The 12,580-nt window shown below is 36.9% G+C and overlaps 1 protein-coding gene across 1 annotated transcript in view; it reads left to right on the forward strand.

The window, feature by feature from the left end:
* NBAS (neuroblastoma amplified sequence) overlaps nucleotides 1-12,580 on the forward strand; it is a gene marked incomplete at its 5' end in the record, with an annotated part of 556,069 nt that overhangs the window by 338,004 nt on the left and 205,485 nt on the right. The window contains 2 exons of the mRNA XM_006869470.1: nucleotides 9,376-9,452; nucleotides 9,827-9,964. Of these exons, the coding sequence (XP_006869532.1) occupies nucleotides 9,376-9,452; nucleotides 9,827-9,964 (215 nt within the window). The remainder of the gene's footprint in view (nucleotides 1-9,375; nucleotides 9,453-9,826; nucleotides 9,965-12,580) is intronic.

Genomic DNA, 12,580 nt, shown 5'->3' on the forward strand with positions numbered 1-12,580 from the left:
TTCTTCTGTACATGGAGAGACCAATAGCTGGATTTGTTTGTTTTTCTGACAGTCCATGGTACATTTAATGTTCTTCTCCAACACCATAACTCACATGCATCTGTTCTTCTACAGTCTTCCTAATTCATTGTCCAACTTTCACATGCATATGAGGGTGTTGAAACTACCATGATTCAGGTCAGGTACACTTTAGTCCTAAGGCTGACATCTTTGTTCTTGAACACTTTAAAAATGTCTTTGTGCAGCAGATTTGCCTAATGCAATATGGTGTTTGATTTCGTGACTACTGCTGCCATGGTGGTGGATCCAAGCAAAATGTCTTTGACAACTTCAATCTTTTCTCCATTTATCATGATGTTATTTATTGGCCCAGTGGTGATGATTTTTGTTTTCTTTACATTGAAGTGCAACCTATTATGAAGGCTGTGGTCTTTGGTCTTTGTCAGTAAGTATTTTAAGTTATCTTTGCTTTCAGCAAGCAAGGTTGTATCATCTGCATACCACAGGTTGTTCATGAGTCTTGAACCAGTCCTGATGCCACATTCTACTTCTTATAATCCATCTTATTTACTCACCATACAGATTGAATAAGTATGGTGAAATAGTACAACCCTGTAGCACATCTTTCCTGACATTAAAGCATTCAGTGTTCCCTTGTTCTGTTTGAATGACTAACTGCTTCTTGTTCTATGTACAGGTTTCCTGATGAGCACTATTAAGTGTTCCAGAATATTTATTATCTGCAATATTGTCCATAGCTTGTCATGAATCCATTCAATCAAAAGCCTTTGCGTAGTCAATAAAGCACAGCTAAACATCTTTTTGGTATTCTCTACTTTCAACCTAGATCCTTCTGATGTCCTGTTACTATGTCCTTGTCTGCATCTGCTAGTTCCCTGTCAATGTACTGTTGCAGCCATTATTTAATTATCTTTAGCAAAATTGATGGTCTTTTTGTAGTCTGACGCTGGCCTTGTTTCAGCTTTTTCACCCTCTCTTTCCACAGATGTAATCATTTACACAGTTGTGTATTCCATTTGATGATGTCCATGTGTATAATCATTTTTTATTTTCTTTAAAAATGGTATGTGCAATGAAGACGTTATTATAGGTCTTGCAAATTCTATCATGCTATCTCCAGAATAATTTCTGTCACCAAGGCCTATTTTCCAACAACTAATCCTTTCTCTTTGTTTCCAACATTTGCATTCCAATCACCAATAATTATCAATACAACTTGATTGCATGTTTGGTCAATTTCAGACTGAAGGAGTTGGTAGAATTCTCCAGTTTCTTTGTCACTGGCTTTAGTGGTTGACACTTCAGTTTGAATAATAGCGTTATTAACTTGTCTTCCTAGTAGGCTTATGGATATTAACCTATACAGACAGCATTGTACTTAATGATAGATCCTGAAATGTTCTTTTTGATGATGAATGTGATTCCATTCCTCTTCAATTTGTCAATCCTAGCATACTAAACCATATTATGTCAGATTCAAAATGGCCAGTATCAGTCCATTTCAGCTTACTAATGTCTAGCATACTGGTGTTTATGCATTCCATTTATTTTGACAACTTCCAATTTTCCTAGAATCATACTTCATACATTTCATGTTGCAATTATTAATGGATGTTTGCATCCATTTCTTCTCAACTTAAGTTGTGTCAGATCAGCACATGAAAGTCCCAAAGTCTTTACTCTATTTGCTTCATCATGGTTAACTCTAGTTTGAGTAGTCAACTTTTCCCCAGTCATATCATATTCTGAGTAACTTCCAACCTAAGGGCCTCAAGTTCCAGCACCATATCTGACAATATTCTCTTGGTATTTGTCATGTTTCAATATTCATTATTCTGGTACTATCTGATAGCATTTCACTACTCTTTGTAGGTTTTCAGTGGCTAATAATTTGGATATAGTCTGTCTTCTTTAAAGTCTCTTATAATCTGGAAACTCAGCTGAAACCTGTCAATCATGGATGACTCTGCCACTATACAAAATGCTGATGGCTTAGCTTTCCAGCTTCACTGAAACATGGAACCAACTACAGTATGACAAACTGACTAAAGAGTGGTAGACGTAGTTCCCATGAAAAGGATATACAAATCCATGGTTTCTCTTACTTTCAGTTAATTTGAGTACAAAACTCATGAATGAAATCTTACCAATCTTAACAACTCTTAAGAAAATATGGGGCTTGCCCCAACTTAAAGTATCTTCTTCATCTTGGGTGATTAAAATAGTTGTCTAGAATTCTCTAGGGAAGTGGCCCAATTGGCCCTTCAAATGGGTGAATTACCCCAGCTAAACAACAGTTAAGATGGCATTTTGAAGGACTTCCTTTAAAGTTGGGATTTAAAAAACAGCAAACAATTTTGCAATGGCTATGAAAATTATAAATGCGTGTGTTGTTTGACCTAGTAATCTTAACTCTAGAAATGTACCCTATGATTGTGTTCACACATACTAAAAACACGGCATTCGTGTTGCTCTGCTTGTAACAGTATAAGATTGTTAATAGCCTGATACTTAGTGATAAGGAAAGATATCCCTCCTCTTTTGGTTTTCTTATTTCCTTTCTTTGCCAGTTCCTTACCTTTCTAACTTTGGGTGATTTTTATAAGCTTTTTGAACCTGTATAAAATTGAGTTAATACCTTATCTTTTGCAGGATTTTTGTGATACTAGATTTTCTTGTAAAACATCTTCCTCATAACTGGTTCATCATAATTGCTGTTAAGTACTGTTGAGTCAGTTCTGACTTACTGTGTATAAAATAGTATACAAAGTAGGTTTTTTGCAGCATGGGTAACTTGGTTTTCAGACTAATGTTTCTGGTGTGTATGCCAGGAGTCCTGGTGAGGTGCTGTGGGCTAATGCATCATATTGCAAAGTTGTTGGAACTGCAAGGTTGGTGGTTCAAGCTCACCAGCGGCTCCTTGGAAACCCTAAACAGGGTTGCTATGGATCGAAATTGACTCAATGGCACTCAATAACAACACAACACCAGGAATAATGGTAATTAAGATCACAAGTTAAGGATGACCTAGGCTTATGGAGATCTTGAGTACCAATTAAGGAGTTGTAGCTTTCATTCTTTATGGATTTAGAAACATCCAGTCACCACTGCTGCTGACTCATAGTGACCCTATAGGACAGAATCGAACTGGCCCTTAGGGTTTCCAACATTGAAATCCTCACAGAGGCAGGTTGCCAGAGTTTTCTCCTGGGAAGCGATTGGTCAGTTTGACCAGATGACCTTTTGTTTAGCAGCTGCGAACTTTTTCACATCACCGTCTAGGCTCTTTTAGGGAATGAGCAACCTGTATGAGGTTTTGTGTTTGTCTTTGCTTTTTTAGATCGGGGGAGTATCATGATTACACAGTGCTTGGGTAAAGTTAGTATGAAACTGCTGTTTGAAGAATGGGTTGAAAGGAGGTAGACAGAAGGCATCAAGCAGAGTTGGTAGGTACTTGATACCTTGGTTGGTGGAGTTCCAGTTTTAAACAGTGAACACCTGAATGAGGGTCTGTGGCACAGAAAATAGAATATATGTTTGAAAGAGCTTTTGGTGATAATTCAGTAGGATTTGATAACTATCTGAATATTGGGAGAATAGAGGATGATGTCTAAGATGTTGCAGAGGTTCAAGTTTGGGCCATCGAGAAAGTAATGTACTATTTTCAAAAATACGACAGAAATTGTATAAAGAATTATTAATTTGACAGTATTTTAGTGGCAATGTTTAGCAAGTAGTTAGTAATTTAAATCTTGGGGGATGAGTCTAGCCTGGAGATAAAGACTGGGAAAACACACAATGTGCCAGTTGAAATTAAGGATATAGTTCAGTATTCCAGGAGGGAGACTATAAAATGGGACTAACAGATGGGATCACCTAATAAAATACCCATACTAAACAATCAGAGAGGAGCAAGAGTATTTGATGACACAAATAAGAAAATAATTTGAGGAGTAGTTGTAAAATGCCATGTATCTGAAACCCACAGAGAGGATGTCTAACTGTGCACCTAGAATGAAATGAGATTTCAAGGAAAAGGAAGCTAGAGAAAATCGTTGAGTGAGGTGACTGTTAGAGGCAGAATCAGGACAGAGGGTAGAAGCCAGTTTGTAGGGCCTTACAGAAAAATGGATTTCAAGATAGCAGATTCAGTAGGGACGTATTCCTTACCGAAAAACTGTTATCAATGATAACAAGAGAGGATGAGTTGTTAGAAAGGAGAGGTGTCAAGTGAAGAGTAGTTTTCCCCAAAATTTGGGTGATTGGTATGCTGACACAGGGCTTATAGAAAAGAAGAACACTTTGTGACTCGAAATCGTTTATAAAAAAAATTAAAACGTTCTTCCACCGAGAGGTTATGGGGAATAACTAGTTCAACTGATTGACAAAGGTTTCGAATAAAAAGCTAACAATAATAAATATGATAGTGGAAATGTATCAGATAATCGCATGTGGTTGTTAAGTCTGATGTTTTCTTCTTAGTGCAGTTAGTTCACATGCTTGCAGTTGTTAATTCATTAATAATTATAATTTATATAAAGCAGAAGGTAATTGCCTCTGTCACCTCTGTGGTATTTATTAATGGAAGAACCTATTATAAATCATTTTTAGGGAGGCAATCAACTGAAGAAATAGCTGAAGAAAACAATTTGATTCCTCAAGTGTGAAATTTAGAGAGAGGAAAGGAAGTTAACTGGGTAGTTCCTATATACTAGAGAGGTGCTGTGCATTTTTCATACTCTACATTATTGTATCAAGAGCAAAGGTGTCAGTGTGAGAACTAAGGAACGTCTGACCCAAGCTTTTCAGTAGCCTCATATGCATGTGAAATTTGGACAATGAATAAGAAAGAACATAGAAGAATTGATACATTTGAGTTATGATTTAGAAGAAGAATATTAAAAGTACCACTGACTGCCAGAAGCACAAACAAGTTTTTCTTGGAAGAAATACAACCAGAATATTCCTTAGAAGCCAGGATGGTGAAAAGTTTTGTCTCTTGTATTTCAGACATATTGTCAATTATCATGAGGGACCAGTCCCTGGAAAATATAATCATGCTTGATAAAGTGGAGGGTTAGCCAAAAAGAGTAAGACATCTAAAGAAGCTAGATTGGCACAGTGGCAGCAGCAATGGTCTCAAGCATAACATCAGTTATGGGCATGGCGTGGGACCAGTCAGTGTTTTGTCCTGTTGTGCACACAATCCTATAAATTGGGACCGTCTCAATGGCACCTAGCAACAACAACAGTAAGCCTCAAGACTAAAATGCTTTAAAAACCTAAAAGAATTTTTTGTATCTTGTCATCAAGCTCTGAGCTAAACTTTTATTAGTTGATTTGCTTCTCCCAATTAGGGTGAATGTTCTTATGTTTTGCAGCAGAAGTATTAATTATCTTTGATTATAAGGTAATCTCATGTCATATATCATGTATTAGATAAATGTACAGCATGGAAGATGACTTGAAACATTTGCTTATGAAGATCAAAGAGCACAGCCTTCGATATGGATTACATCTCAATGCCAAGTAAACAAAAATCCTCACCACTGGACCAATAAACAACATTCTTATCAATGGAGAAAAGACTGAAGTTGTCAAGGACTTCATTCTTCTTGGACCAACTATCAACACTCGCAGAAGCAGCAGTCAAGAGATCAGACGACATATTGCACTGGGCAAATCTGCTGCACAGGAACTTTTTAAAGTGTTGAAGAGCAGAGATGTCAGCTTGAGGACTAAGGTGCGCCTGACCCAGGCTATGGTGTTTTCAATAGCCTCATATGGATGCGAAAGCTGGACAGTGAATAAGGAAGATCGTAGAAGAATTGATGCCTTTGAGTTGTGGTGTTGGAGGAGAATACTGAAAGTGCCATGGACTGCCAAAAAAACCAATAGATCTATTTTGGAAGAAGTGCAGCCAGAGTGCTTCTTGGAGGCCAAGATGGCTAAGCTTCGTCTCTCATACTTTGGACATATTGTCCAGAGGAAACAGTCGCTGGAGAAGGATGTCATGCTGGGTAAGGTGGAGGGTCAGAGAAAAAGAGGAAGACCCCTAACGAGATGGATTGGCCAGGTGGCATCATTGATGGCCTCAAGTGTGGCAGCGGTAGTGAGGTTGGCCCAGGATCAGACATTGTTTCGTTCTACTGTGCATGGGGTTGCTATGAGTCGGTTCCGACTCGATGGCGCCTGACAACAACAACAACAACACAGCATGGAAAACTCAGTTGCCATCAAGTCTCTTCCTTCTCATGGTGACGCCATGTGTGTCAGAATAGAACTGTATTCTGTTTGTTTTCCGTAACTGATTTTCAGAAGTAGGTTGCCAAGTCTTCACATCTCTGGGTAGACACAAATTGCCAGCCTTTCAGTTAGCAATTTACATGCATTGATCATTTGTACCATGTAGGGCCTTCTGTGTACAACATAACTTTGTAAAATCAGAAACATTCTGAATTTTGAAGCACAAAGTTACACTGTAAATTTGTGATGGGCTTGAGTTTTTATCCCATCTCAGGCCTTTCTAGTTTCAAAGATCATTTCTGCCCTACTGTGTGAATTACAAGGTCAGCAGTTCAAGCCCACCAACAGCTCCAAGGGAGAACAATGAGGTTTCTGCTGCCTCAAAGATTTAAAAGCCTCACAAATCCTAAACATGTTTGCTATGAGTCAGAATTGACTCATTAGTAACAACAACAACAACAACAGTAATACCATTGTAATGAAACCCTGATGGCACAGTAGGTGAAGCATTAGACCACTAACCCACCCACTGCTCTGCAGGAGAAAGCTGAGGCAGTCTGCTTCTGTAAAGATTTATAGCCTCCGAAACCCCATGGAGCAGTTCTACTCTGTGCTGCAAGGTCACTGTGAGTCTTAATATACTATATTCCATTCTGCATGATTTTGTAGAACAAAGAGTCATTGTATGTTTTTAGAACTTGTTTTAGTTATATATATGAAACAAATTCAATGGGAAACATACACTTGGAAGAAACATGTATGTTTGGGTGGTAAGTTTTACTCGTTAGTAGAAATAACAATGATGCTTCTTTAGACTTCTCTGTCAAGGTAATTTTTGTTCTTACTTGTAGCTCATAGAACTTATTCAATCAGGTAGGTTCAAGAAATGCTAGTGAACATCTTGTGTATCTGTGCTGTAATGCAACTCCTTTTAAAAGAAATCAGCTGGAATTTATGCATCCAGATGAAGATTCTCCTTTTTAAAGATAATTTCTGGAATCTGCACATTTATTCTAATGATAAATGTTCCTTGTTCTTTTTGGTTGTTTTGTTTTAGAATTTCTCTAATGGACTAAGTAATAATCTTTTGTATATGTACTAGCATATTATCATCCTTTGAGGATGTTTCGATCTTTGGAAACAGACAAATGTACATTAAGTAAAGGTAAAAATTAAGGAGCACTGGTAGTGTAGTGGGTCACACATTGGGCTGCCAACTGCAAGGTCAACAGTTTGAATCCACCAGCTGCTTCTCTGGAAAGATGAGGTTTTCTGCTCCCTTACACCCTCGGAAACCCTGTACAGGGTCGCTATGGGTCGGAACCGACTCGACGGCACGTAACAACAACAACAACAATGATTTACATGCTCAGAAACCCTATACAGGGTCTCCCTATGAGTTGAAACTAACACAACAACATACATCCACCACCATACCACCACTAGAAATTAAGTAAGTCAATACTATGATTTTTTTTTTTTTTTTTTTAAATGTGATTGGAGGATATTCAGTAATGGGGTTGAATTTCCCAGGTGGGTCTTTGGCTAGTACCAACCACAGCTCTCTCTAAGAGGACTCCTGAAGGATTCCTTTGAAGATAGTATGCATTCTGAAGAATAGGTTACATTATGCCATTATACATGTTTCAAAATTGGTTCTTTTTTAACTGAACTATTTATTGTGATTTGATTGAAGGCTTACAAAGGAAATTGGTTTTATACTCAGCAGTCCATACACATTTAGCTTCATGGTATTGATTGCAATTCTCAAGATGTAATAGCACTTTCTCCATTTCCTTCCTATGTTTATAGTCCCTATTCATCTTTCTTTCCTATCTCCTCCTGTCTTGTGATGTTTATCCTGGTGCAAATGCTGCCTTTTTGATATGGTAATGTTGATTGCCCTAAGGAATGTGGATCTCCTGCTTACTGTTCACCCAGTTGGTCTGTTGTTTGCTGTTAGCTGAGTCATGGGGGTCAGGTCAGTTCTAGTTATTCTATTCTGTCACACAGGTGGTCACCAAGATTCAGAATTGACTAGATGGCAAGGGATTTGATATTTTGGTTAAGACACAATTAGGAAGAGAAATCTCCTGGAAAATAATTGTGTGGTGCATACCAAAGTCAAATACTATTTACTTTGGAATGTTCCCAAACTGTTCTCCTTCCTTAGTGTAATGCAATGCATCATGGTCTGTGTCCCTTAAAAATGAAGGATTTATGAGATGATTATATATGACTCTCTGATATTTGTTCAGTAAGAACCTAAATGAATAGAATAGCTTCTTAAACTACATATAAACACAAGTTTTATTGTCAGTGTACTCATTTTTAGTGTGCTTTTTAAAAATTTAAATTAAAGGTATGACATTGACAGATTACTACTTATGGAATAATTTTTGTGGAAAAACATTGCTAATAGCTGGAGATCTTTGAAGACATCATTTAAGCAAAATAAAAAGGCTGTTTTGTAATGTGGAATATGTTGAACAGAAGTGTTCTTGAAAAAAGCAAAACAATTTTTTCATTATTGTAATAATCAAAAGTAGTATCCTAAACCTGCATTCATAAATCTATTTTGTTGTTCTTATCATTAGTACTGGTATGATCATCTTTTGTATTAGCTATTTTTGATTTACATAAAATTTTTTCGTACTGTGCCAGTCTTTAAAACCAGTAAGTTCACTATAAGAAACCATTCTTATTGATATTTTTGTATTTAAATGTTACAGCTGCCTTAGAAAAATTTCCTTGGAGTCCTGGTGTTGCGCTGTGTTATAAACACTGCATTGTTGATAACAAGGCTGGTAGTTCAAACATCCAGCCACTTCTTAGAAACCTTATACAGGGTCGCTATGAGTTGGAACTGACTTGGCAACAACAACAAAGTAATATATAGCATACTTTGTCTGGGTTATGCTATTACTATTTGTCATAGATCCATGTGATTTTTATGTTGATGATGCCTAATAGACTTACATAAACAAGTTTTTTTGGAGCTAATATCTTTTGAAATCATATAGGACTAAAAATACAGCATTTAGTAATGATGAATGTAAGATAAATCCACAAGCAAACAATGCAATTTTCTTTTTTTTCTGTGTATAGTTCTCTTACAACTAGCCAGTGATGCTTTACCAAATGACATGACCTTGGCTCTCGCTTATCTTCTTGCTTTACCACAGGTAAGTTTAACTTTACCAAGAAATAAAATCAAAGATTTATGTTGTACAGATTTTCATCACTGAAATTGTTCATAATATGTTTTAATTCCTTCTGATAGTTTTTAGGTGCTGATAGGTCCCTGGTTCATATTCAGGAAGTGAATCCTAGTTTTGGCTATAATGCCCATCTTTAACACTATTTTTCATGAAAATGATCTGTCTTTATAATTATTCCAAATTCTAATATAGTCACATTAAGTTGAGCTTAACTTGATATTTGGATATGATAGAAATATTGAATCAAAATTGTATAGTCATGACTAGAAATGTAATGCTTTATTATGAGCTTATTAATTTCCTTTCAGCTGAGTTAATTCTGCCATGTTTCCTCCTAGGTGTTAGATGCCAACAAGTGCTTTGAAAAGCAGTCCCATTCTGCTTTATCTCTCCAGCTGGCAGCCTATTACTATAGCCTACAGATCTATGCCCGTTTGGCACCATGTTTTAGGGACAAGTGCCATCCTCTCTACAGGGTGAGTCCTCCTTGTTTCTGCTTTATTTATGAGCAGAATTAATGTTTTTCTAAAATAGTCCAAACACATGCCTATCTCTTTGAAGGGACTGATTTGCTTGGTGAAGGTGGTCCCTGTATTAAGAATGAGTTCCATTCCTTTCCTAAATGAGTCTTTAGATTGAATTTGTACATAAAGCAAGGAAGTTCAACTAAGTATAATTTCATAACTTCTCAGTTAGTTAAATTTTGTCTTAGTATATAATGTACCTTTCTGTGAATACAAAAATGTGAAACACATCTAAATACACTAAAACATATTTATTATAATAGTTCACTAATAATTTAACATTTTATTGTGCTTTAGGTTTACAGAACAAATCAAGCCTCTATGTAATAATTCATATGTAATTTTTCCATGACATTGGTTGCAATCCCCAACAATGTGTCAGTACTCCTCCATTTCTGCCCTGGGTTCCTTGGTTCCATTCATCAGGTTTTCTTGCTCCTCTGTGCCTTCTTATCTTGCCTTTAGACAAATGTTGCTCTTTTGGTTTCGTATAGACATTTGTTCTAAGGAGCACATTCCTTATGGTGTTATTTATTCTATAGACAATCTTTAATTTGATTGAGAGGTGGCCTCTGGGAGTGGCTTCAGTTATAAGTTATAAATGTGGCCTAGGGCTGTAGTCTCAGAGGTTTCTCCAGTCTTTACCAGATCAGTAAGTTTAGGGTAGTTTTGTTTGTTTGTTTGTTTTCTATTTTATTTATTTTGAATTTCATTCAAAATTATTTAATTTGAATATTGTTCTACATTTTTTCACTCATTCTGACTGTGGTCATCTATGACATTCCTGGAAAGAGTGATCGATAGTAGTAACTGGGCACTCTCTAATCCTTCTGGTCTGAGAATAGAAGAGGCTTTGGTTTATGTGGACGACTGGTCCTTTGTACTAATTGCTTCCTTGAGTCTTCATTTTTTATTTGTTTGTTTGTTTTTTTCACTCTTTGCTGCAGGTAGGATGAGACCAATCATGGTATCTTTAATAGATGCTTGTAAGCTTCAATAATCCCACTCACTACTCACCAAATTAGGATGTAGAGCATTGTTTGTATACCAATTGATCTAAATACACCCTGAGATTTTTGTCCTTAGTCTTCAAACTCAGTAGCTGAGTCCCATCACAGTTGGGTTATGTATGTGAACTTTCCGTAACTGTGGTCCCTATGTACCCTATGAATTTGGAAACCCTATACAGGGTCACTATGGGTAGGAATTGACTTGATGACACTTAACAACAACAACAACAATATATGAATTTATATGCATTAAATGTGAGGGGGCTTCACAAAATTTCTGAAACACGGAATTAAAATAGGATTTTCCCTTGAATTTTTTGAAGCTTACTAGTATGTATGTGGACTCTTGGTGTAGCTTTGTAGGATCAGTACTGTACTTTGAATCACAAGTCAGTCATTTAAACTCACCATCTGCTCCTTGGAAATCCTATATTGGGTTACTATGAGTTGAAACCAACCTGATGGCACTTAACAACAAGTATGCATGTAGAAATATCCATAACTATGAACTGTAGGATAAGCACTGGACTATTAACCAAAAGGTTGGCATTTCAAACCCACCAGCTGCTCCTCAGAAACCTATACAGAGTTGCTATGAGTCAGAACTGACTCAACAGCATTTAACAACAGTGCCTATATATACATGCAGCTGTATTTAGCATAGCCATCTTTCTATGTACCTAACTAAAAAATTATTGTTTGTTACTGTTGTTGAATTTTATATTTTGCAGTACTTACTATGTTGCTGTTGTTCAGTGCTGTCGAGGTGGTTCTAACCCATAGCAACCCTGTATAGGGTTTCCAAGGAGTGGCTAGTGAGCTTGAACCGCTGACTTTACGGTTCAAGTGAACTTTGCAGTCCAGCGTATTAATCCATAGCACTACCCCAGTGCTCCAGTATTTACTTTTTTAAAAAGTACCATCAAGTCAGTTCTGACTCACAGCAACCCAGCATAGGGTTTCCAAGGAGCAGCTGGTGAGCTTGAACCGATGACCTTGCAGTTTCAAACAGCTTTGCAGTCTGGTGCATTAACTGCCCTTTATTCTCATGTATGTTTCAGCATCTTCTTTTGCCTTGGTTACGTTGCCCTGAATCTCTCCATATTTTATATTGCATCTTCTGTCTAGTTAGTGATTCTCCTTTCTTTTTCCTTCCATCCTTGGTAACCATCTAAGAATGTTTGTTTATATATTTAAACCTATGGATATGTCAGAAAGATGTTTACCTGTGCTTTGCTGACTATGCAAACACTTTCGATTGTGTGGATCATGACAAGCTATGGACAACATTGCGAAGTATGAATATTCCAGAACACTTAATTGTCCCCATGAGGAATCTATACATGGACCAAAAGGCAGTTGTTCAGACAGAACATGGGAACACTAAATGGTTTAAAATTAAGAAAGGTGTACGACTAGGTTGTATTCTTACACCATACTTATTCAGCCTGTATGCTGAGCAAATAGTCTGAGAAGCTGGGTTATATGAAGAAAAATGTGGCATCGGGATTGGAGGAAGACTCATTAACAACCTACGATATGCAGATGATCCAACCTT

Source organism: Chrysochloris asiatica, unplaced genomic scaffold, assembly GCF_000296735.1.
Source record: "Chrysochloris asiatica unplaced genomic scaffold, ChrAsi1.0 scaffold00131, whole genome shotgun sequence".
NCBI classification, from domain to species: Eukaryota; Metazoa; Chordata; class Mammalia; order Afrosoricida; family Chrysochloridae; genus Chrysochloris; species Chrysochloris asiatica.